Below are 27421 nucleotides of genomic sequence, written 5' to 3' on the forward strand. Positions count from 1 at the left end.
AATATTTTCCATCTCAGGATGTAAATTGTTTCCTTCATTGCCTGTAAATGGCACAGCAGGTTTCTCACTGCCAAGAATATTGTCTACCATCTGAACACTGGGTGTCAGGAAGGCAAACTCATTCTTCCTGGTCTCAGAAGACAGACACAGCTGGTAGGAATAGGGCAAAGTCCCATCTTCAAAGTTGGGTGGGAAGATGGCACCATTCTTGGAATGGGGAACAGGACCAAAGCACTGTAGGAACCTGGGATGCCCTGATTGACGGAGCTTCATTGTAACGGCCAGAATCACAGTCAAGAGGAACAAGAAGGAGATCACAGCTAAGGCCAGCACCAAGTAGAACTGCAGGTCAGACTGATACTCCGAGCTGATGGGTTGGCTCTTCATTTCCGGAAGGGCCTCCTGAAAGTTCTCAGCAAACACCAGGTTCAGAGTCATGGTGGCCGAGAGAGACGGCTGCCCGTTATCCTTCACCATAATGACCAGTCTCTGTTTCACAGCGTCTCTCTCCACAAAGGCCCTGGCGGTCCTGATCTCTCCAGTATGAGAGCCAACCGTGAAGAGTGCCGGCTCAGTGGCCTGAGTCAGGTGGTAGGAGAGCCAGGCGTTGTGTCCAGAATCTGCATCCACGGCCACCACCTTGGTGACAAGATAATCTGCCTCGGCCGAACGAGGCACCATCTCAAACAAGGCTGAGCCCTTGGCTTCTTGTGAGGGGGACAGGATACGAGGGCTGTTATCATTCCTGTCAAGAACAAACACCCTGACGCTCACATTGCTGCTGAGAGGCGGAGAACCCCCATCTTGGGCCTTCACTTGCAGCCAGAACTCTCTGAATTGTTCATAGTCAAAGGATCTCTGGGCATAGATGGTGCCGGTCTCAGAATTAATGGAGATATAGGAGGAGATGGGAAGCTCCTCGATGTTGCTGTTGAGGATGGAGTATGTGATCCGTGAGTTCTGGTCCATATCGGGATCAGAGGCTTTGATGGTGAAAATGGAGGCACCTGAAGGATTGTTTTCTGGCACGTAGATATTGAAAGATGATTTCTGAAAGGAAGGGGCATTATCATTGATATCAGATATCTGTAGTAAGATGACTTTATGGGTGTTCAGTGGGGGAGTTCCATTGTCAGTGGCTGTGATTGTAATATTATATGCAGGAGTTTTTTCTCTGTCCAAAGGGCTGTCTGTCAGGAGTTTGAAGTAATTGTTAGACGAGGGAACAATCTTGAAGGGCTGATCGTTTTTCAAATAACAACTAACCTTTCCATTCTCACCAGTGTCTTTGTCTTTTACATTGATCAGAGCAATTAAGGTTCCAGACACAGAATCTTCTGGGACTGGACTAAATAAGGAAACCAGAGTTACCTCTGGGAAATTGTCATTCTCATCAATAATCTGTATTTCTACTTTACAGTGTGTTACTAATCCACCTCCATCTTTTGCCGCAACTGTCATAGTATATTCTCTGGTTTCCTCAAAGTCTAATGGGCTCATAAGAGTGATTGTGCCATTACTAGAATGCAAGTTGAATTTCCCCTGAGCACTTTTTTGGATGTTGCTGAAATGGTAACTGATTTTGGCATTTGTACCTTCATCTTTATCAGAGGCTAAAATCTGGAGCACAAGGGAGCCAACAGGAGCATTTTCCTTCAGACTGACCTTGTAAACCTCTTGGGTGAAGATAGGTGGGTTGTCATTGGCATCTGTGACATTAATCCATATCTGGGCAGTTCCAGTCTTCCTAGGTTCACCCCCATCCAAGGCTGTGAGGATCAAGTGAATGGTCTGTTCACTTTCCCGATCTAGTGGTTTCTGAAGCACCAAGTCTGCAAATTTATTTCCATCCTGACTCTCTTTAACATCAAGGCTGAAATATGAATTGGGGCTGAGATGGTAATTCTGAAGAGAATTTGTCCCAATGTCAGGATCTTCAGCTTCTCCGAGGAGAAATCGTGTGCCTGGTACAGTAAGTTCACTTGTCTCCAAGTTGATTTTTCCATTGAAAAACTGTGGTGCATTATCATTAATGTCCTGGATTGCTATAGTTATGTGGAAAATATTCAAGGGGCTTTCAATTACCATCTCAAAATTAATAAAGCAAAGCGGATTTTTGCCACATATTCCCTCCCGATCTATCCTGTCATTTACATAGAGGTTTCCATTCTCTGCATTCATAGTGAAATATTTCATTTCATCCACTGAGACAGCATGCATGTTGCGTTTCCCTAGTTCTTTGGCATTTAGTCCCAAATCCTTGGCAATATTCCCCACAACTGAACCCTTAGCCATTTCCTCAAGAATTGAATAATGAATCTGCTCTGAAGCAGCCCAGCAGGAGGGCAAGAATATTAAGAGAAGCTGTACTTGCCTTGTGATTGCCCTGCCATTCTTGTTGTGTCTTCTCTCCATTTGGCTCTGTGAAAAATCAGCTGTTTCCTTTTTTTAAGAACCAGATCAAATTTTCACCAGTATGCACTAAGTCTCCATAAAAAAGAATAAACTGTCTTTCTCCTTAATTTGTAAAAATCATTTTTGTATTTTCTTTATGTCAGCAGCAATGCCTTCTCTCTGTTCCCTGATCTGCACAGCACTAAAGAAGCAAGCTCACGGTAGAAAGGATCAGTGGATTTCCATCACTGTATGGCCACTAGATTGGCCAACAGCGGCACTGTGAGGTTCAATAGGAGAACTGCAAGGGATATTTTCAACCTTTCAATTTAAGAGAAAATGCAACGTGGATGTAATTATAGTTTTATACAGTAGGAAAAACATGCAACTGGAAGTTTACACAGGAGCTATTTCTACTGAATTTTGACTTGAGCTGAATACTTGGGGATCTTTGTTTTGGTTTTGGAATCAATAACACTTCAAACCTTTCCATTTGCCTGGGTAAATGGCTTGCAATGTAACAAAGGATTCTTTTCTTGGAATCTTGGAAATAATATTATCAAAGTTACAATCTTGAGCGCCAGAATCTCAACAGTCTCAACATTGTCATCTCGGGTTATATATATATATTTAATCTCCTGTTTCCACAATAAAAAATAATAATCTTGGGGAGTTTACTATATTTCCATGATAACGTTGAAACAATAAAAACAATTTCCGCCCAACCACAGATCTCTTGCAGAACTTTCCCACTCCTTCCTTAGGAGAAAGGCTTGACGAGCGAGGGAGAAGAATTCTCCAAAAGGACTCCAAAGATGTCCCATCCCAGCCAATGAAGGGAATCCCTGTGCAGCTGGCAGCACTTGTGCTCTCCCACTCTTTCTGAAGATATTAGAGGCATGATCGGTCCCTGTTGGGGCTATGTAGGATTATTATTATTATTATTATTATTATTATTATTATTATTACCAAGGCTCTCTGACAGGGCAATTTTTATCTACTGCCAAGTTGGGAGTGGCAAGTTAACAATCTGGCTTTGTCGAGGTACTTAGGTCCTAACTAGGTAGTAGAACAGGCAGGATCAGGGCAGAGTGCAGAGAATAGGCTGGTGAACACACTAAGAAATCAAGGTAGTGAAAAGACGTTTCCCCAAACCATTCATTGAAGGGTCACTGATTAAAGGAGAGCTGGGACTGAGAGTATCTTGAGGCCTGGTTGCATGTGCTAGCTTGCTGTCTGGCCTGGAGGTGGGTGACACTAGCAACAAAATATTAATATATAAGGGCAATAAAAAGCCAAGAACACATATTATACTCTTGCTCTTCAGGTCAAAGGGAGGGAGCAGGAGATGGTTTCTTAAAGTCCCATCTAAGTGGAAGAGAACTCCTCACTGGAGGTGCAGAAGGTAAGACAACTAAGTAGGGACGGAAGACACAGATCAGTCGCTAACAATGTTGTGGCTTTAGTTTATCTCATTTATGTGTCTTGCACTTTTATTCTGGGATCCACAGTTCCAAGACAGGAGCCACTACAAAAAGTATAAGACTCAAACTAATTTCAGGAAGAAATGAAGCCATTACTTAGAAAAGAGAATTATTATACTGTTTTACCGCATTGAAGGTTTTTGGTTTCTTTCAGTTTCTGTAATCTAGAGTCAAGATTTTATACGACAAACTTCCATGTATTCATCTATTTTGTTCACTTTCATTTTGTTCATTTGTAATGTGCGGATACTGCATATAGGATGTGGACATTATTGTCTGATTTCAGAAGCTATTAAGACCATTATGGACAGGTGAAACGGCAGTGGTTCTGCTTTTGCTATACTTTGTTATTTAAGTACTATCATCACCATCAACAAAATTATCAGTATTATTGTTATCTTAATGAACTGATTCATATGATTTCACTGAGGGCTCATTTTTTTGCATTTTTAGACTTTTAAATTGCAAGCTGCTTTGAGGGTATAACCATAAATCATAAATAAAATAACCAGGCAGAGGCTTTTCAAAATAGCAAATAGTTTTGCACTATTGTTCTCTCTGGACATGGGATGTATATACCTTTGTGTTGGTAGCCCTACTTTACTTTTACATTGTTCTTAATTTAAATTATTCTTTCCTGTCCTTTCTAAGTTGGTTTTGCCAATGACTATCCAAATTAAGATACACTAGAATTCATATAGGGGCTGAAGTGTGAGCTGTGAGATTCCTAGTTCTTCAGTTACAAATTTACTAGGCAGCTTTAGAACTCTGACTTGCAGCCTCTGACAAAACCTGGGACCACACTTGACAGGCTTGCTCTTGCAACTGAAAGGCAGATAAAAATGTTTAAAACTAAATACATTTCAGACTACAGACTAAGATAATGTATGTGAACATGTTCTAAATACTTGAAGTAATCTCCGGAAATTACTGATACTATGGGAAAAATATATCAGATGTTTTCTCTTTCATAACATCCAGTTAGCGATTTCATTCTAAGGCCCCACATGTTCATAATTTAAGATTACCAAACCCCCTTTCATTTTATTTTGCCTCAAAGAACCACAGGAAAACACCTTGGCCTGATTTCTCCTGGAAAATGTCTCCTCCACTCAACACGTTTTCATAAACACACAAACACAGAAAACACATAGATATTTTCCAGTAAAATGAAATATATATATAATCTTTAAAAGAACCAATTCCAACAGTTTATGAACCAATCAGACTTGAAAGATTATTCAATCAAGTTGAACCAATTAGTTGGTTAAAGGCAGGTTGAAAAACAATAAATTAAAATATATTAGTTGTATAAAAAAAGATTATGGAATCAGCAACAAATATTCTTAAAAATTTCCATGCTCGAAGCAGCAAGAATGTATAAAGTAGGTACTGCTCAGATTAAAACTCACCATATCAGTTCTATCCATCTCAGAAATTAGGATATTGCCTCCATTGGCAGTCAAAGGTGCATCAGACTGAGTGTTGCATGAAATATTCTCTGCGGTTTGAACATTGGGTGTTGGAAAGGTGAACTCCTGTACCCTGGACTCAGAAGATAAGCACAGCTGATAGGAATATGGCAATGTTCCTTCTTCATAGTTTGGTGGGAAAATGACTGTGTTGTTTGAATGGGGAACAGGAGCAAAACACTGCAGGAATTTGGGGTTCCCTGATCGCCGAATCTTCATGAGAATGGCCAGAATCACTGTCAGGAGGAATAAGAATGAAATCAAAGCTAAGGCCAGCACCAAGAAGAACTGTAGATCCGATTGATACTCGGAGTCACTGGGCTGGTGGCTAATTTCCGGAAGTGCCTCCTGGAAGTTCTCAGCAAACACCAGGTTGAGACTCACAGTAGCAGATAGTGGTGGCTGTCCATTATCCTTGACTAAGATGATGAGCTTCTGCTTCACAGCATCTCTTTCCAGAAAAGCCCGTGAGGTCCTGATCTCCCCAGTATGGGAACCAATTGAGAACAGCCCAGGTTCTGTTGCCTGGAGCAGATAGTAGGAGAGCCAAGCGTTGTGTCCAGAATCAGCATCCACAGCCACCACCTTGGTCACCAGATAACCCTCCTCTGCTGAGCGAGGCACCATCTCAAACAAGGAGGAGCCCTCTACTCCTTGAGAAGGGTAAAGAATCTGAGGGCTTTGGTCATTCTGGTCCAGAATGCACACTCTCACGGTGGCATTGCTGCTGAGGCGGGGGGAGCCTCCATCTTCGGCCCTCACCTCCACTTGAAACTCCCTGACTTGCTCATAGTCAAAGGAGCGCTGAGCATAGATAGTGCCAGTCTCAGAATTAATGGAGAGGAAGGACGAGAGAGGCAGCCCCTCAGTGATGCTGTTGCGAATGGAGTAGGTGATTTGAGCATTCTGGTCCACATCTGGGTCGGAGGCTTTGACCCTGAAAATGGAGGAGCCTGAAGGGTTGTTCTCTGGGACGTAGGCAGTATAATAGGGTTTCTCAAAGGCAGGGCAGTTGTCATTGATGTCTGAGATCTGCAGTGTGATGGTTTTGTATGTGGAAAGAGGGGGGTTGCCTTTGTCTGTGGCTGTGACTGTGATATTGTACTCTGGAGTTCTTTCTCTGTCCAAGGGGGCATCTGTGAGAAGCTTATAATAATTATTGGAGGCTGATACCATCTTGAATGGCAAAGCGTGTTGTATGTCACAAGTAATCTTCCCATTATCTCCAGAGTCTCTATCATTTACATTGATAAGGGCTACCAGGGTTCCTACTGCAGAGTCTTCAGGGATGGGGCTGGATAAAGAGGCCAGAATCACTTCTGGGGCATTGTCATTCTCATCTAGGAGTGTTATTTGAACTTTACAGTGAGCCACTAATCCCCCTCCATCTCTTGCTTCCACTGCCATCACATATCCTTCTGTTTCCTCAAAGTCCAGAACCTCCTTAAGTGTTATTGTCCCATCCTGTGAACCCAAGTGGAACTTCTGACGAGCACTTTCAGGGATGTTACTAAAACTATAGTTGATCTGGGCATTTGAACCATCATCTCTATCTGTGGCTTTCACCTGGACCACTGATGATCCTTTGGGGGCATTTTCTTTCAGCTTGACCGTGTATATTTTTTGAGTGAAGACTGGTGGGTTGTCATTTGCATCAATGACGGTGATCCATATTTTGGCTGTTCCAGTTTTGGCAGGCTTCCCTCCATCCAGCGCCGTAAGGATTAATTGGAAACTGTTCTCACTTTCCCGATCCAACTGTTTATTCAATACTAATTCTGCATATTTATTTCCGCCTTCTATTTCTCTCACTTCCAGAATAAAGTATGGATTTGTGCTAAGGTTGTAATCCTGGAGAGAATTCACCCCAAGATCAGGATCTTCAGCTTGTCCAAGGAGAAATGTGGTGCCTTGTAAAGAGGATTCAATTATCTCCAGTTTTATATCCCCATTTACAAAACGTGGTGCATGATCATTAATGTCTTGAATCTCTACAGTTACATGAAAAATATTCATAGGACTCTCAACCACCACTTCAAAATTGATGGTGCAGAATGCAGTTTGACCACATAATTCTTCTCTATCAATCCTTTCCCTTACATACAGATTTCCATTTTCTGCACTAAGAGTAAAGTATTGCTTTTTACCTAGGGAAAGGATATGCAGATTGTAATTTCCTATTTCTCCATTATTCAGGCTCAGGTCTTTGGCCAGGTTTCCTACAATGGATCCCTTTTCCATTTCCTCAGGGATGGAATAATGAATGTGCTCTGAGGCAATCTGACCACACAGAGAGAATAATAGGAGGAGAGGTACTTGCCTTCTTAGGGATCTGCTGCTATCTTTCTGTCTGCCGGCCATCCCTCTTGCAGAGAAATGTGCTTTATCCTTTCTTTCTGTGATTAGTTAAATTGAGGAGTCTTAAATCCCATTCACTCTGTAGAAGTGTTCAATAAAGAATCATGAACGAAGTCAGTAGCTGCTGCTGGATTTCTATACTTTGCAGTGGTTTTGTTCCTGTGTTCTCCTGTTTCCCAGCTCTGTAGTTTGTTCATGAGCAATCAAATTGCAAAAGCATCTGGTAGTGGATTCTCCACTCCTCCATGAGAACTATATTGGCCAACAGTGACACTCTGAGTCTTAGATGGGGAACTGCAAGATGTCTCTTCTCTTTTAAGTAAATAACATACAAGGGAGTTCTTGCCATTTTTAATCTTATGTACAATGATTCTCAGGTAGAGAATCTTTTGCGGTATGGTAAAAAAAAAAAGAGTTTGGTCTCTGTGTTTTGACATTAGGATAAGCAACAACTCAACTTAATTTGACAAAATTGACCTACCGAAAACAAACAAATTATATATTTTAGAAATTATCCCTTTCCCAAGTAATTTATGTCATTTTCCCTACCTTATTACCCCTGAGTACTTAGGAATGATAGCTTCAAAATACCAGAGAAAATTGATTATTTTGTAATAAACATACAAGGGTCCGGAAAATAATTCCAGTCATTTAATTTGCCCCTACGGTGCTTTCACACTTTCATAGCAGCACATTTGGCATTACTCATGGGGGTGCGCTTCAGAAAATTGAACTGACTGATTAGTGTCCTTGTCTGATAGTACAGTTGTGCGATCGTATTTTTCTGACAGTTAGAAACTATTCATCCATATAGGTACGTGTCAACATATTTAACCCCAGGAAGTTGTTCTAAGACCTAATGAATTCTGAGTTTAAAAGTTATTTTCCCAAAATGTGCAATAAGGCCTTTGGAATCTTTGTGTCACACAACATTTCCCCTCTAAGGTACCACAGTTCTACTTTCTATTGCACCAACTGTCTTGCTGGCAATCGTCTCCTCAACTACTTGACAGTTGAGGCACTTAATCAGTCATGTAAGTAGCTGTGTTAGTTGACAGTGATGTAAGTTATTTGGGATACCTGGAGAAATTCCAAATGTTTGGCAAGTTCTTTTTCTTCTCTTAAGGCATTACTTGACTTATGCAACTCAGTCATATAATGAGAACAGCACTAAAAATACAATGCTTACTCAAGATCATGCTACAGTTTTTCTTGGGAACTTGAATCCTCTCTCCCCACCCCTCAGGCTTTCCGTAGGCTTCCCTCCCTCCCCAGATCACACCCCGCAACCCCTCACTGGCCTTCTTCCATGCCCTCCTCAAGAACTTTTGTTGGCTGCAATGTGTCCTTGAACTAGGATATTGCTGCTTGCCTGGCTGGAGGACTCACAGATCTACAGAAGTGGAGATATTGAAACCTCTGAATACCGCATGCTTGAAATGTGGTCTATTGTACAAAGGTAAGAGTCACAGCAATAAAATATCACGGTTAGAATGCTAAAAAGTGGAATGCTAGATTACGTTGTGGAATACTAAAGCAGCACCTGAAAGGCATCATCTAGCACTGCTATGGCTACCTACATGTCTCATAAAATCACTTACTATACTTTTCCCATGATGTAGAGAGAAGGAGGATGTAGTCTAGAAGACTTGTCTCCGATGTAAACACGTTATTATGAGTAGGAGAGGAAAGCATGCAATATATGTTTTAATCCCTTGCATTGTGAAATGGTACACTCAGAGGAGGACTAGAAGATCTGTGTTTATTTTCTGAACTTCCAGATCAGTATTGTATTCTTTTGATGAAATTCTGAACAATATGGTGACATAGTTCAAGTGTGTGTGTCTTCCTCAGAAGTAGAACCTTTACAGTGCATGCATATATTGCTTCGTTCAGTGAATGGGACCTTCATTTAAAAGCTTTCTCAGGATAGAGAGCTGAGCAAAATAATGCAGCTCCTTCTACACTGGAAGAAAGATTAAACACAAAAGTGACTATTTTGGAGCAGCTCTTAGTCTTCACCAAAATCACAGGTGTTTGGGACAAATATGTGCATGCTTGTGTGTGCAGGTGCACACACAAGTCCAATCCTAAACATTTCTCTGTGTGCACATTCATTTCAGACCTCCTGCATTTGGCACACCTCCTTGGCTGAATTCAGCCCCAAACTCTTAGCCTCAGTAACTTGACATCTACACAAAACATAGCTTTGACATAAAATACAGGCAAATCCACAGTCTCTTCACTTTCTAACAGAACTTCTGTAGATAGAATAAATTAGAAGCACTTATCCATCCACACTTTCCATACAACGCATAATTATACACACCTATACCATGTCTTCACTTAATTGCCTTTTCTCTAAGCTGTATCAAAGTAAACTAAAAGGGTGAATGGCTCCATCCCCTTGCCAATTTTGGTTTATATTTTCCAGCTCCACCTTACCTGTCTTTAGGTAAGTTGACCAGAATTATACACAGTATTCCAAAATTTGTTTTCTTTTTTTCACAGCTGCCTCATGCTATGTCAACATCTTCATCAAACTGTTCACTATGACCCCAAGGTCTCATTCCTGTTTAGTCTCCATGAGCATATATGTGAAACAACAGTTGTTTTGGCCCACTTTACACTTGTTCACATTAAATTGCATTTGCCATCTTACTGCCTATTCACTCGGTGTGGTTTGGAGAGATCCTTTGCGAGCTCTTTGCAACCCCTTCTTGTTTTAACCACTCTGAACTATTTAGAATTAGCAAACTTGGCTACATCATGGCTTACTCCTAATTTTAGATCATTTATGAACAAGTTTAAAAGCTCAATACTGATTCTTGGAGGTTATACCTTCTACATCTCTCCATAAGAAGAATCGTCACTTTTTTATTACACTCCACTTAACCAATCTCCTCTTATTCCATAACTGCTAAAAAAAATGTAGGGAAGGGTATCAAAAGTACAATACAAATATTTCCTAACCATAAAGCTTACCTCTTCATCCTTAGCCTTTTCAGAATGAAAATTGTTTCCACTGTTGCCTGTAAAAGGCACATCAGGTTTCTCACCGCTAACAATATTGTCTACCATCTGAACACTGGGTGTCAGGAAGGCAAACTCATTCTTCCTGGTCTCAGAAGACAGACACAGCTGGTAGGAATAGGGCAAAGTCCCATCTTCAAAGTTGGGTGGGAAGATGGCACCATTCTTGGAATGGGGAACAGGACCAAAGCACTGTAGGAACCTGGGATGCCCTGATTGACGGAGCTTCATTGTAACGGCCAGAATCACAGTCAAGAGGAACAAGAAGGAGATCACAGCTAAGGCCAGCACCAAGTAGAACTGCAGGTCAGACTGATACTCCGAGCTGATGGGTTGGCTCTTCATTTCCGGAAGGGCCTCCTGAAAGTTCTCAGCAAACACCAGGTTCAGAGTCATGGTGGCCGAGAGAGACGGCTGCCCGTTATCCTTCACCATAATGACCAGTCTCTGTTTCACAGCGTCTCTCTCCACAAAGGCCCTGGCGGTCCTGATCTCTCCAGTATGAGAGCCAACCGTGAAGAGTGCCGGCTCAGTGGCCTGAGTCAGGTGGTAGGAGAGCCAGGCGTTGTGTCCGGAATCTGCATCCACGGCCACCACCTTGGTGACAAGATAATCTGCCTCGGCCGAACGAGGCACCATCTCAAACAAGGCTGAGCCCTTGGCTTCTTGTGAGGGGGACAGGATACGAGGGCTGTTATCATTCCTGTCAAGAACAAACACCCTGACGCTCACATTGCTGCTGAGAGGCGGAAAACCCCCATCTTGGGCCTTCACTTCCACCCGGAACTCTCTGAATTGTTCATAGTCAAAGGATCTCTGGGCATAGATGGTGCCGGTCTCAGAATTAATGGAGATATAGGAGGAGATGGGAAGCTCCTCAATGTTGCTGTTGAGGATGGAGTATGTGATCCTTGAGTTCTGATCCATATCGGGATCAGAGGCTTTGATGGTGAAAATGGAGGCACCTGAAGGATTGTTTTCTGGCACATAGATGTTGTAGGATGGTTTCTGAAATGTAGGGGCATTATCATTGATATCTGAGATCTGTAGAGAGATTGTTTTGTGTGTGGAAAGAGGTGGAGTTCCTTTGTCAGTGGCTATGATTGTAATATTATATGCAGGAGCTATTTCTCTGTCCAGGAGACTGTCGGTCTGGAGCTTGAAGTAATTGTTAGATGAGGGAAGAATTTTGAAGGGTAATTCATCCTGTAAATAGCAAGTAACCTTCCCATTATCTCCACTATCTTTGTCATTTACATTGATCAGAGCAATGACAGTTCCCGGCAGCGAATCTTCAGGAACAGGGCTGAACATGGAGGCTAACGTCACTTCTGGGGCATTATCATTCCCATCAAGAACATTTATTTCAATGTTGCAGTGTGTCACCAATCCACCTCCATCCTTTGCTGCTGCTGTCATAGTATATCTTCTTGTTTCCTCAAAATCCAACATCTGCAGAAGTGAGATTATGCCATCAACTGGATCCAGGCCAAATTTCTTTTGTCCATTCACTGGAATGTTGCTGAATTCATATCTGATCTGGGCGTTTAAACCATCATCTTTGTCAGAGGCTACAACTTGGAGCACAAAGGACCCAACAGGAGCTTCTTCATGCACACTGACCTTGTACACTTCTTGAGTGAAAACTGGTGGGTTGTCATTGGCATCTGTGACATTAATCCATATCTGGGCAGTCCCCGTTTTTCTGGGTTCCCCCCCATCCAAGGCTGTAAGGATCAAGTGAAGAGAGTGCTCACTTTCCCGATCCAAATATTTCTGCAACACCAGTTCTGCATTTTTACTTCCATCTTCCATTTCTCTAACTTCCAAAGTGAAGTACCGATTGGTGCTCAACTGGTAATTCTGGAGGGAATTCATCCCAATGTCAGGATCTTCAGCTTTCCCAAGGAGAAAGCGGGCCCCAGGTAAAGTGGATTCAATTATATCCAAGTTGATGTTATCATTGGGAAACAGTGGTGCATTATCATTAATGTCCTGAATTGCTATAGTTAAATGGAAGATATTGAGGGGATTTTCAACCACCACTTCAAAATTTACTACGCAAATGGGAGTTATGTCACATAGCTGCTCCCTATCTATTCTGTCACTTACATAGAGGTTTCCATTCTCTGCATTAATACTGAAAAACTGCATTTTGTTCACAGAGACAGCATGCAGATTGCGCTTTGCAAGATCTCTTGTATTCAGTCCCAAATCCTTGGCCAGATTCCCCACAATCGAACCCTTTGCCATCTCCTCAGGGATAGAATAACGAATCTGCTCTGAGGCAGCCCAGCAGGAAGGCGACAAAAGTAAGAGAAGCAGTACTTGCCTTCTGAATGCTCTGCCATTGTCTTCGTGTCTTCTGTCCATCTGGCTTTACAACAAATTAGCTGCTTCCTTTTGCAGATCAGATCAAAGTCCCATCAAGGTGCAGGATCACCATAAGGAAAAATAAGCTGCCTTTCTTCTTAATGTTTATAGAAAGTAGTTGAATTTTCTTTTCCTTTCTAGCAGGATTGCTCTGTCTTTGTGATGTGCTGCTTGTCCAACTTGCACAGCAATGATTAAACAGTTGCTCCTTAGGAAACACATGCGTGGATCTTTTCTCTTATCAGTCTGGCTGCCACACTGGCCAACAGTGACACCCTGAGGCTCAGATTGAGAACTACAAGGGATTTTGTTCTCATTTACTGTAGTTGAAAATAGAACAGCAGTTTGGGTATTATATTTTGGAATGTGAAGGAGAAACATCCCAATGCTAAGAGCTGTTCAGCAACGGAGCTGCTTTGCTGCAGTTATTCAAGCAGAGTCTGGACAGTCATATATTGGGGATTCTCTCTTTCCTGCAGGGCTTGGCACTGGGGTGGGAATCTCCTCTGATATGATTCTGTGTTTCTCCAAGTGCGATTTTCCTGGTATACAAAGATCTGCTTCCACAAATAATGCGCCAGCATTTCTTTTTTCCTTTCTATTTTTGAATTACCTCTTCAGCGGCTTTTACTTTAAGGGGTTTTACTACAGTGACTGTTGCACTGTGTTGTCTGGAAATAATTTGTACTAAAAGAGACACTTGACTAAGCTTCATAGAATGAATGGAAACTAGAACTACGGCACTGATATCCCAGCATTGATATACCATTGATCTTATTTTGCATTTCCCTGATAGAAACATGGGCAATTGTTACTGATATATGTGATTTCTGCTTTGATGCCAAAGATATAATCTCAAAATGTAACAGATACCCAACCACAGATCTCTTGCTTTTTTTCAGTTTTATTAGAAGGGATATTTCCCTCAAATAAATCAGAATAAACCTATGAGTTGACAATGATCTCAGCTGTCCTATAGAACCCAAACATAAACCAAAGTGTGTCAAACGAAAACAAAACAAACACAGATAGGGTTTTTTAGTGTTTGATTAGAAACCAGAGCTTTTGCTCTCCTATTCTTGTTAGTTTCTTCCTTCCTCCTAAACAACAACAACATTGGCTTTGAGAAAGAAAAGGTGTTAGCAGGTGACAGGAGGATTCCTTGACTGTAGAATGCTGGTCACCTGGTCCTCTAGTGACAAATATTGATATAGTAGCACCCCCAGACTATGAACCTGCTCTTTCAGGAGGACCCCATCCAAAGCAAACAACTGACCAGTTATCCAGCCTCAGGGACACCCACTCAAAGCTCCTCTGTCTTGCCAGGATTCAGAGTTTGTTGGCCATCATTCAGCTGAACACTAAGCCTAGGCACTAGTTCAGGGCTTGCACAACCGCTTCTGATTCAGAAGTTACAGAGAAGTAGAGCTCAGCATCATCAGCATGCTGATGACACATTGCCCCAGATTTCCCACTGACTATCTCCAGAGGCTTCATATATACCGGTAGATGTCAAACAGCACTGAAGACAAAATGGTACCCTGCTGTGGCACCCACCAGCACAACTGCCAGCAGGCTCAAAGACAATCACCTAAGGCTGTTTTCAGAAACCAACTCTGGAAATAGAATCAGAACCATTGTTAAACAGTGTCCCCAGTACCCATCCCATTAAGTCAATTCAGAAAGATATAAAGGTAATTGTGTCAAAAGCCACTAAGAAATCAGGTAAGGTTAACAGGATGATACTTCCCCTGTACTTCTCCTAGTAAAGATCACCCACCAGAGTGACAAAGGTCAATTCAGACCCATAACCAAGGCCTGAAAGCAGATTGAAATGGGTCAAGATAATTTGTTTTGTTCAAGAGTACTTTTATCATCACTTCTGACATTGTGGTCTGACATTGTGTCTCCTCGTGATATTCAAGTCAACTAGCAGTTATGTTATCCTAAAGCAAATCTTTGAAAGACAGGTATGTATCCCTCAGTCAGCATTCCTTCTCCTCTTTCCCCACTCCGTCCCAACACCAGAGCACATTAGTTTCCCCCCCACCTATATTTTATGGATAAGAACAAATCAGTGTGCCTTCTTGACATATCATTTCCAGGATTTAATGATCCCCTGTGGAATTATTTCATGGGCAATATTAGATTACCTTACTGGCGTGCTACAAAGGTTTCCCCTTCTCAGACACTAGATACCATGGGTGGTATCCACTGCTCTAGACCCAAGTAGAGCTAAATAGTATCTACATTATACAATTCCACATATTATACAAAATCTATATGCTACACCATGTTAAACAGAGAATTATGTAGATCCTATGAGAAGTAAATTTGCTATAAAGTACATATCAAGAATTGCACCTATTGTACAACTATTTCGGAAGAAATAATACTGAACTAATCCCTGGATTTGTACCCCAAAATGAGTAAATAGTGGGGATAATTATTGATTCATCAAAGATAGATATATCAGTCCCAACTTTCTTTGGTTTTTGTCTTTATCTGTTTGTCTTTATCTGTGATTGAGTCCCCTGAACTTCAAAAAAGCATGTCACATTTATACCAGCTGTAGAAATTACAGTGGTACCTCGGGTTACATACGCTTCAGGTTACATACGCTTCAGGTTACAGACTCCGCTAACCCAGAAATAGTACCTCGGATTAAGAACCTTGCTTCAGGATGAGAACAGAAATCGTGCAGCGGCGGCACAGCGGCAGCAGGATGCCCTATTAGCTAAAGTGGTGCTTCAGGTTAAGAACAGTTTCAGGTTAGGAACAGACCTCCGGAATGAATTATGTTCTCAGCCTGAGGTACCACTGTATAAGGCACAAAAGAAGACATTAGTTGGAAAAGGGAATAATTACACTTATTTGACTGACTGGATTTTAATTTATAGTCCAATGCTCTAGATTATTAATCTTGTATGATTAATTTTGTTGTACTGGTATATCTTATGTTTAAGATTATTTAAATTTCCTTATTGTTTTGTACCATTTCCTATGTCAACTTGGGGTATGTGGGTTTTATAAAGGTAAAGGTACCCCTGCCCATACGGGCCAGTCTTGACAGACTCTAGGGTTGTGCGCCCATCTCACTCAAAGAGGCCGGGGGCCAGCGCTGTCCGAAGACACTTCCGGGTCACGTGGCCAGCGTGACATCGCTGCTCTGGCGAGCCAGAGCCGCACACGGAAACGCCGTTTACCTTCCCGCTAGTAAGCGGTCCCTATTTATCTACTTGCACCCGGGAGTGCTTTCGAACTGCTAGGTTGGCAGGCACTGGGACCGAACAGCGGGAGCGCACCCCGCCGCGGGGATTCGAACCGCCGACCTTTCGATCGGCAAGCCCTAGGCACTGAGGCTTTAACCCACAGCGCCACCCGCGTCCCTTATGTGGGTTTTATATGGAAGTGCTAATTCACTTTGCTTTTCTTTATATTAAAAGTTTCCTTTCACTACTCTCAATACATTGCTATGGTCTGTGACTATCACAATGCATTCATTCATGACAGGCCGAGGCGTGAGCTTTGGGCTAGTGATGTTCCAGTTCAAAAAGCAGAAAGGTCATAGCTCAGTGGTAAAGAATCTGCTTTTCCTTCAAAAGGCTCAAAGATCAATCCTCAGAATCTTGAAGTAGGAAAGCGAAGGTCTTCTGTCTGAAGACCTGGAGAGCTGTTGCTAAGACCTGGAGAGCTGTGTGGACAGTACTGAGCTTGATGGACCAAGAGTGTCAGTAGTCTTGAGGGAACCTCCAGTTTTACAGAAGTACAAAAAAACAAGAGAAGGTGAAACCCAAACTGACCAAAGACAGCATGCTCAGTAGAAACAGAATGCTCAATGCCTGTTGCAGGAGAAAAATATAAAACAGGGGAGGAGGAAGAATGGGATATTATGGAAAAAGCTGGCTGAAACCAGACCCCACTTGTTAATCTGTAACATTCAAAGCACAAAAAATATTCAGTAAAGACCTCCAAAATTTCAGCTAAAGTTCTGAAGCAAGTCTCCAGACTTACAAATTGCACACACCTCATCCCTTACATATGCCAAGAGACCCCACCATTGTGTTGGTTCTATAGGGACATTCAGATGAATTCATGAAGATCAAGATTAGGGAAAAAGGGTAAAGTGAATACAAATATCCAAATGGGAATCAGAGGGAATGAAATAATTAATTAAACTATATTACCTGTATATACGAAGATGAAAGAGTAAACTGATTATTATTATACAGTTTCAAATATTCAATCTCAGTAAAAAAAATATTGCACCAATTGTGTAGTAGCAGATACTGCTCAAAAGAAAACTCTCCGAGATGAGTGAGCTTAAAATATATTAGTACTCTATTGATATGCAGGGAATGCAGAATCTGTTCACTATGTACAGTTGAAAAAAACAACTCACCATATCAGCTCTATCCATCTCAGAAATTAGGATATTGCCTCCATTGGCAGTCAAAGGTGCATCAGACTGAGTGTTGCATGAAACATTCCCTGCAGTTTGAAGATTGGGTGTTGGAAAGGTGAACTCCTGTACCCTGGACTCAGACGATAAGCACAGCTGATAGGAATATGGCAATGTTCCTTCTTCATAGTTTGGTGGGAAAATGACTGTGTTGTTTGAATGGGGAACAGGAGCAAAACACTGCAGGAATTTGGGGTTCCCTGATCGCCGAATCTTCATGAGAATGGCCAGAATCACTGTCAGGAGGAATAAGAATGAAATCAAAGCTAAGGCAAGCACCAAGAAGAACTGTAGATCTGACTGATACTCAGAGTCACTGGGCTGGTGGCTAATTTCCGGAAGTGCCTCCTGGAAGTTCTCAGCAAACACCAGGTTGAGACTCACGGTAGCAGACAGTGGTGGCTGCCCATTATCCTTGACTAAGATGATGAGCTTCTGCTTCACAGCATCTCTTTCCAGAAAAGCCCGTGAGGTCCTGATCTCCCCAGTATGGGAACCAATTGAGAACAGCCCAGGTTCTGTGGCCTGGAGCAGATAGTAGGAGAGCCAAGCGTTGTGTCCAGAGTCAGCATCCACAGCCACCACCTTGGTCACCAGATAACCCTCCTCTGCTGAGCGAGGCACCATCTCAAACAAGGAGGAGCCCTCTACTCCTTGAGAAGGGTAAAGAATCTGAGGGCTTTGGTCATTCTGGTCCAGAATGCACACTCTCACGGTGGCATTGCTGCTGAGGCGGGGGGAGCCTCCATCTTCAGCCCTCACCTCCACTTGAAACTCACTGACTTGCTCATAGTCGAAGGAGCGCTGAGCATAGATAGTGCCAGTCTCAGAATTAATGGAGAGGAAGGATGAGAGAGGCAGCCCCTCAGTGATGCTGTTGCGAATGGAGTAGGTGATTTGAGCATTCTGGTCCACATCTGGGTCGGAGGCTTTGACCCTGAAAATGGAGGAGCCTGAAGGATTGTTCTCTGGGACATAGGCAGTATAATAGGGTTTCTCAAAGGCAGGGCAGTTGTCATTGATGTCTGAGATCTGCAGTGTGATGGTTTTGTATGTGGAAAGAGGGGGGTTGCCTTTGTCTGTGGCTGTGACTGTGATATTGTACTCTGGAGTTCTTTCTCTGTCCAAGGGGGCATCTGTGAGAAGCTTATAATAATTATTGGAGGCTGACACCATCTTGAATGGCAAATTGTGTTGTATGTCACAAGCAATCTTCCCATTATCTCCAGAGTCTCTATCATTTACATTGATAAGGGCTACCAGGGTTCCTACTGCAGAGTCTTCAGGGATGGGGCTGGATAAAGAGGCCAGAATCACTTCCGGTGCATTGTCATTCTCATCTAGAAGTGTTATTTCAACATTGCAGTGAGCTACTAATCCACCTCCATCTCTTGCTTCCACTGCCATTACATATCCTTCTGTTTCCTCAAAGTCCAGAACCTCCTTAACTATAATTGTCCCATCTTGTGGATCTAAGTAGAAATTCCGGCGAGCAATTTCTGGGATGTTACTAAAACTATAGTTGATCTGGGCATTTGAACCATCATCTCTATCTGTGGCTTTCACCTGGACCACTGATGACCCTTTGGGGGCATTTTCTTTCAGCTTGACCACATATACTTTTTGAGTGAAGACTGGTGGGTTGTCATTTGCATCAATGACGGTGATCCATATTTTGGCTGTTCCAGTTTTGGCAGGCTTCCCTCCATCCAGCGCCGTAAGGATTAATTGGAAACTGCTTTCACTTTCCCGATCCAACTGTTTATTCAACACTAATTCTGCATATTTCTTTCCATCCTTTCTTTCTCTCACTTCCAGAATAAAGTATGGATTTGTGCTAAGGTTGTAATTCTGGAGAGAATTCACCCCAAGATCAGGATCTTCAGCTTGTCCAAGGAGAAATGTGGTGCCTTGTAAAGAGGATTCACTTGTCTCCAGCTTGATATCCCCATTTACAAAATGTGGTGCATGATCATTTATGTCTTGAATCTCTACAGTTATATGAAAAATATTCATAGGACTGCCAACCACCACTTCAAAATTGATGGAGCAGATTGCAGTTTGCCCACATAATTCCTCTCTATCAATCCTTTCCCTTACATACAGATTTCCATTTTCTGGACTGAGAGTAAAGTATTGCTTTTTACCTAGGGAAAGGATATGCAGATTGCCATTTCCCATTTCTCCATTATTCAGGCTCAGGTCTTTAGCTAGGTTTCCCACAATGGATCCCTTTTCCATTTCTTCAGGGATGGAATAATGAATGTGCTCTGAGGCAATCTGACCACACAGAGAGAATAATAGGAGGAGAGGTACTTGCCTTCTTAGGGATCTGCTGTTTTCCTTCTGCCTATCTTCCATCACTCTTGCAGGGCTTTGTGGTTTATTCTTGTTTTCTGTAAGCAGCTGAGCTGATGAGGAGTTTCACATTCCCATTAGGATGCAGAAGTGCTCAATAAAAGATGATAAAACAAGGCTACTGGTTGCTGCCGAATTTCTGTATTTTGCAGTGGTTTTTGTTTCTCAGCAAAACACTTTGGAAGTCCCTGTGTTCTGCTGTTTCCCAGCTCTGTGTGACTGAACAATCGCATTGCAAAAAGCAGCAAATCACTGGATTTTCAGCTCCACTGTGAGAACTATGTTGGCCAACAGCGGCACTCTGAGTCTCAGATGAGGAACTGCAAGAGGTTTTGTCACAGATAACATGGAAGAGATTTGTTTTGTCATTTACATATTGATGTGGATCCATTTTCAGGAACATTTGGGTAAATAACATAGCTTTACAAATTTGTTGATGTCTTTTATCTGTAGGATAGGCCACAACTCACCGGCATCCAAAAAGTAGTAGTAGAAAATAACCAGTAACAATACACTACACACACACACACACACACACACTCTTAATGTAGAATTTATCCCACCTCCTCCTCCCATTTTCTTTACTTTTTTTAGAAAGATCAGGTAGGATATAAATGGGGAGAATAAAAGAATTGCAGCATTCACCACATTTTCATATTGAAATCTGTAACTTTCTCATCTCCTTGAGAAATGTTACCATTTGTGTAGTAAAAAAATGTGCCTAGAAATTTATTTTTTTATGTTCCTAGAATAGTTACACATTAAGAGTAGAAAACCTGGATTTGCTGATAAAGTGCGTGTCAGGGGTTCAGGAGCAGAGTCACAGGAGAGGGAGGAAACGGAGAGCGAGGGGGAGGAGTCTGAAGGAAATGTCAGCGACGACAGTAGTCCGAGGTCTCTGAGTCTCTCCAGTGACTCGGAGGATTCACAGAAAGGGGCCCCCATGGTCAGGGCAAGGGGAGTGCCCAGGGGGACACCTCGGGAAGAAGGGGCCAGAGGAGACTCAGAGAGTAGCAGTTGGAAATCAGGGCCCGCGTCCCCCCCAGAGGGCAGTAGGGGGGAGGAGTCCCAGGCATCGGGATCAGGTGGAGCGCTGCCAGCGGGAGAACATGAGGCAGGATTGACCACACCTCCGTCGGGGAGTGAGGAAACGGTCATCTGGAAAGTTAAACGCGCGCGCGCGCCAAGTTCAAATGTACAGGAGGGAGGCACAGTGGGCAGCCCGGGAAGAGAGCCAGGTCCTAAAGCCCGCAGAAGAGAGCGGGAGGAGTCAGGGGGGTCGTCATCGTCAGCCTCAGAGGAATCCAGGGAGACAGGGGCCCCGGAGGGCAACAGGACCCAGAGGAGAAAGAAGAGGTGGAGTAAAGCTAGAGTCTTAAACTGGTGTACAGGGGGCGGGGACTCAGAGGGAGCTTCGCCGGTCTAAAGTTTAGACGTAGGGATGGAGCGCTGCGGCGTGGAAATGGAAACTGTACTTCAGTAAAGACTTTTGTACATAAATACCAGCCAGCGTTGGTCCTCTGTGAGCTGGGACCAGGAGCCAGCCCTGACAGTGCGCTTCACAGAAATTTGCAGCTCAAATCTGACATCTGCTTTGAAATTGAAGTATGACTAACTTACTACCAATATTTACCCTTCTTGTAGTCTGAGTAGAACATAGTCTTCAAAAACCTCATAAATGTCCATTTACTGAGCTGTCCACTTTACAACAAGTTTGTCTATCAGGAACTCCATTTACTGAGCTTTCCACTTTACAACAATTTTGTCTATTTGGAACTCTGCACTTTAGCATTCTGACCATTGTCTATTCAGCTTATTAAGTTGCACTTGTCAGTATTTTAAAGGGGGATCAAGGATGAAATCTAATTCTGTGGAGCGCTGGATAAAGTAGGGTGATATTGAAGTAGTAATTGTCAAGACATCATACCCTGCCACTATGACAATCTACATGTTTAGAAAAAGCAAATACTATGTGGGGGATCAACAGTTCGTAATTTTACAAAATAGTTCAGTTAAAGTTCATCCAAATAGTAACTTTTTAGTTCATAAAATAATCACCTTGGCATTTCCCCCCACCCCTAATATGCAGAATTCTACATGCTGCTTTGCTTGCATGTATCCTAAAAGTAAACCAGCACCACACAAAAAATATGTAAAAGCCATCAGATAGTAACAGAGCTTGGACAGCGTCTCCTAGTCAGGCTTGAGAACACTGGGCTGGATTCATAATTGACCCTTCCAACTCTACAATTCTACAATTCTCTTAAATAGCTCCTTATATAGAGGAAAGATTAATGCAGACACAAAAGCAATGCTCATATTTGGGAAAGCCCTTAGCTTTCCATGGGTGGCGCTGTGGGTTAAATCACAGAGCCTAGGGCTTGCTGATGAAAAGGTCGGCAGTTAGAATCCCCACGACGGGGTGTGCTCCTGTTGCTAGGTCCCTGCTCCTGCCAACCTAGCAGTTTGAAAGCACGTAAAAGTGCCAGTAGATAAATAGATACCACTCTGGTGGGAAGGTAAACGGCGTTTTGGTGCGCTGCTCTGGTTCACCAGAAGCGGCTTAGTCATGCTGGCCACATGACCCAGAAGCTGTATGCCGGCTCCTTTGGCCAATAAAGCGAGATGAGCACCGCAGCCCCAGAGTCATCCACAACTGGACCTAATGGTTAGGGGTCCCTTTACCTTTACCTTAGCTTCCTACAGACATGTTGACATCTAGGCACACCACAGTCTGGGGCACATTTAGATAAAGTGTGCATAGGACTGGAGTCAGAATTCGCTGAATTCTACTCCAACCTATACACCTCCCACAACCCACCCCAACAGGGAATCAAGAACCACCTGACAGGACTGCCCATGCCAACCATAACAGAAGACGAACAAGAGTTCATTGGACAGTCCTATCATCCCAGTGGAAATAGAGATTGTCCTCAAAAACAAAAAAATACATAAAGCCCCAGGCCTAGATGGTTTCACAACAAAATTCTAGAATTATTCTTCCAAAGAGAGGAGTTGGTTACTGACAGTCAAATTGCTTCTCACCGATATTATCATCATAGTCCTAAAAACACATGACTCATACACTTTATTTCTGAAGCTTCACTTCAGAGACGCAAGAATAATTCAGCTGGTCACCACAAGCGCGCTCTCTCTCTCTCTCTCTCTCTCTCTCTCTCTCGTGTGTGTGTGTGTGTGTGAGAGAGAGAGAGAGAGAGAGAGAGAGAGAGAGAGAGACAGACAGAGAGAGAGAGAGACTAAAGACTTCTGCTCTCAGTAATATTATCTACATCAATTACAAGGGAGAGAACTGATACAAATAAAGGCCAATTTACCATCACCACTTCCCTGTACACACACACACACACACACACAAAGAGAGAGAGAGAGAGAGAGAGAGAGAGAGAGAAGAATTGCCATAGAGCTTATGCTATTTTTCTAAAAAAAAATTGTTAGCCTTCCATCCACTAAGAAAAGGTGGAAAAGGTGTTACTGATTTTGTAACAGTATTGTGTGAATGCTGAGTAAAAAGAAGACAAACTATGGCAATTTCGACAAAAGTATGGAGGCATTCTGTCTGGATTTTGCTCATTGAAAAACACCATGGCTTACACAAATAATTCTGGATAACAATTCTTACCTCTTCATCTTTATTCATCTCAGCTTGACAATTATTTTCTCCGTTGCCTGTAAAAGGCACAGCAGGTTTCTCACTGCCAATAATATTGTCTACCATCTGAACACTGGGTGTCAGGAAGGCAAACTCATTCTTCCTGGTCTCAGAAGACAGACACAGCTGGTAGGAATAGGGCAAAGTCCCATCTTCAAAGTTGGGTGGGAAGATGGCACCATTCTTGGAATGGGGAACAGGACCAAAGCACTGTAGGAACCTGGGATGCCCTGATTGACGGAGCTTCATTGTAACAGCCAGAATGACAGTCAAGAGGAACAAGAAGGAGATCACAGCTAAGGCCAGCACCAAGTAGAACTGCAGGTCAGACTGATACTCCGAGCTGCTGGGTTGGCTCTTCATTTCCGGAAGGGCCTCCTGAAAGTTCTCAGCAAACACCAGGTTCAGAGTCATGGTGGCCGAGAGAGACGGCTGCCCGTTATCCTTCACCATAATGACCAGTCTCTGTTTCACAGCGTCTCTCTCCACAAAGGCCCTGGCGGTCCTGATCTCTCCAGTATGAGAACCAACCGTGAAGAGTGCCGGCTCAGTGGCCTGAGTCAGGTGGTAGGAGAGCCAGGCGTTGTGTCCGGAATCTGCATCCACGGCCACCACCTTGGTGACAAGATAATCTGCCTCGGCCGAACGAGGCACCATCTCAAACAAGGCTGAGCCCTTGGCTTCTTGTGAGGGGGACAGGATACGAGGGCTGTTATCATTCCTGTCAAGAACAAACACCCTGACGCTCACATTGCTGCTGAGAGGCGGAGAACCCCCATCTTGGGCCTTCACTTGCAGCCGGAACTCTCTGAATTGTTCATAGTCAAAGGATCTCTGGGCATAGATGGTGCCGGTCTCTGAATTAATGGAGATATAGGAGGAGATGGGAAGCTCCTCGATGTTGCTGTTGAGGATGGAGTATGTGATCCGTGAGTTCTGGTCCATATCGGGATCAGAGGCTTTGATGGTGAAAATGGAGGCACCTGAAGGATTGTTTTCTGGCACGTAGATGTTGTAGGATGGCTTCTGAAATGTAGGGGCATTATCATTGATATCTGAGATCTGTAGAGAGATTGTTTTGTGTGTGGAAAGAGGTGGAGTTCCTTTATCAATTGCTGTGATTGTAATATTATATGCAGGAGTTCTTTCTCTGTCCAGGAGACTGTCTGTCTGGAGCTTGAAGTAATTGTTTGATGACGGAAGAACTTTGAAGGGTAAATCATCTTGTAGGTAGCAAGTAACCTTTCCATTATCTCCACTATCTCTGTCATTTACATTGATCAGAGCAATGACTGTTCCTGACATAGAATCTTCCGGAACTGGGCTAAACATGGAGGCTAAAGTAACCTCTGGGGCATTATCATTCTCATCACGAACGCTAATTTCAACTTTGCAATGTGTCACTAATCCACCACCATCTTTGGCTGCTACTGATATAGTATATTCACTGATATCCTCAAAGTCCAATAACCCTATAAGTAGGATTGAGCCATTCAATGGATCTAGACTGAATTTCTTGTTGGCATTCTGTGGTATATTACTAAAATAATACCTGATTTGGGCGTATGAACCTTCATCATTATCAGAAGCTGTAACCTGGAGCACAAGCGATCCAACTGCAACACTTTCCCTCAAACTGACCTTGTACACCTCTTGAGTGAAAACTGGGGGGTTGTCATTGGCATCAGTAACATTAATCCATATCTGGGCAGTCCCAGTTTTTCTAGGTTCACCCCCATCCAACGCTGTGAGAATCAAGTGAAGGGTCTGTTCGGTCTCTCGATCTAGTGCTTTCTGCAGCACTAAATCTGCAAATTTACTTCCATCATGAGTCTCTTTAACATCCAGAGTAAAATACTGATTCAAGCTAAGGTGGTAATTCTGGAGAGCATTCATCCCAATGTCAGGATCTTCAGCTTTCCCAAGGAAAAACCGTGTTCCTAACAAAGTTAGTTCGCTTGTTTCTAAGTTGATATTGCCACTGAGAAAGAATGGCGCATTGTCATTTATATCTTGAATTGTAATAGTCACATGAAAAATATTAAGGGGATTTTCCATTACCACCTCAAAATTAACAAGACAGAGTGGAGTTGTGCCACATATTTCCTCTCTGTCAATCCTGTCATTTACATAGAGATTTCCATTTTCTGCATTGATACTGAAATACTGCATTTTGTTCACAGAGACAGCATGCAGATTGCGCCTTCCTAGATCTCTGGCATTCAGTCCCAAATCCTCAGCAAGATTCCCCACAACCGAACCCTTTGGCTTCTCCTCAAGGATAGAATAACGAATCTGCTCTGAGGCAGCCCAGCCGGAGAAAGGCAAAAATAAGAGAAGCAGTACTTGCCTTCTGAGTGCCATTCCATTGTTTTTGTTTCTTCTATCCATACAGCTGTCTCCTTTTCTCAGCTTGTAATGATCAAATTGTCATCTGATCACAAGGAATCTCCACAACAAAGACTAAGCTGGATTTCTGCCTAGGTAAATCAGTTCCTTCTTAAATTTTTACTGTCCTTTCCAGCAAGATTGCTTGGTTGTTGTGATCTGCTGTTTCTGTACAGAAATGGTGAAACAATCCCTTTCTAGAAAACTATCCAGGGGTCTCCTGCATCTTCTCTGTGGCTTCCACACTGGCTGACACTGACATCCTGAGGCTCAGACAGAGAACTGCAAGGGATTCTTTCTCATTCAGCTTATAATTGAAAAGCAACCTGGGTGTGTTCATATTTTGGAGTGTCCAGGACAACCACAAATTGGAAGCATCCAGGAGAGTTGTCTTTGGTCCTCCACCGTTTATGTTGTCAAATTACAGCTGCATGTCAACATCCTTTTATCCATGTTATCAACTTTCAAAATAAAAACAGAATTGTCTTGTGGTGTCTTAAAGCAAATGTGGCACAAGTTTTCATGGACTAAAATAATGACTGTGATATTGCTATTAGTTTAGTGTAAAGAATTGGCACCCACTTTTTTATTTTGAAGAATTATTATTATTATTATTATTATTATTATTATTATTATTATTATTTCACCAAAAGAAGTTTAAAGACTCTCTCAAGGCAAATCTTTAAAAATGTAGTATAAACACCGACAACTAGGAAACACTGGCCTGCGAGTGCTCCAATAGGAGAACAGCCTTTACCAAAGGTGTCATGGGCTTTGAAGACACTTGAACTCAGGACAAAAAGGAGAAATGAGCTAAGAGGAAGGCACACTTGGCAAACCCTCACCATGATCAACTCCCGCCCAGAAATCTGTGTCCCCACTGTGGAAGGATGTGTGGATCCATAATGGACCTCCACAGTGACTTACGGACTCACTGCTAAAACTATGTTTTGGAAGACAACCTAACTCAGCTACGAGTGATCGCCAAAAAAGTAGAAGAAGAAAGAAGAAGAAGAAGAAGAAGAAGAAGAAGAAAGATTATTATTATTATTCCACCCACTTGACTAGGTTGCCCCAGCCACTCTGGGTGACTTCTAACAAATTAAAACACAGTAAGACGTCAAACATTAAAACATTCCCTATACAGGGCTACCTTCAGATGTCTTCTAAAAGTTGTTTATTTGCTTAACATCTGATGGGAGGGCATTCCACAGGGCGGGCATAACTACCGAGAAGGCCTTCCGCCTGGTTCCCTGTAATTTCATTTCTTGCAGCAAGGGAACTGCCAGAAGGCCCTTGGAGCTGTATCTATGTCTTGGCTGAATGATAGGGGTGGAGACGCTACTTCAGGTATGCAGAGCCAAAGCTTTAGGGCTTTAAAGGTCAGCATCACACTTTGAATTGTGCTCGGAAACGTAACAATAACATG

The 27421-nt window shown here is 42.8% G+C and overlaps 1 protein-coding gene and 1 long non-coding RNA gene across 3 annotated transcripts in view; one reads left to right on the top strand and one right to left on the bottom strand.

Moving 5' to 3' along the window:
* LOC310681148 (protocadherin gamma-B5-like) overlaps positions 1-27421 on the bottom strand; it is a 32735-nt gene continuing 5314 nt past the window's right edge. Inside the window, exon 2 of one of the 2 annotated variants that reach the window (XM_083448663.1) lies at positions 1-2715. In XM_083448663.1, the coding sequence (XP_083304789.1) occupies positions 2626-2715 (90 nt within the window). In that variant the 3' untranslated portion in view covers positions 1-2625. Of the gene's footprint in view, positions 2716-17691; positions 17813-27421 lie in introns of those variants that run through there. The other variant, XM_083448664.1, reaches the window with a different exon arrangement.
* LOC310681276 lies at positions 13074-21621 on the top strand. Its single transcript, XR_014513195.1, has 4 exons — positions 13074-14260; positions 14311-16149; positions 16527-20740; positions 21500-21621. It is a non-coding gene; the product is annotated as an uncharacterized lncRNA (long non-coding RNA).

Source organism: Podarcis tiliguerta (assembly GCF_965153285.1).
Source record: "Podarcis tiliguerta genome assembly, chromosome: 7".
In the NCBI taxonomy this organism is placed as follows: Eukaryota; Metazoa; Chordata; class Lepidosauria; order Squamata; family Lacertidae; genus Podarcis; species Podarcis tiliguerta.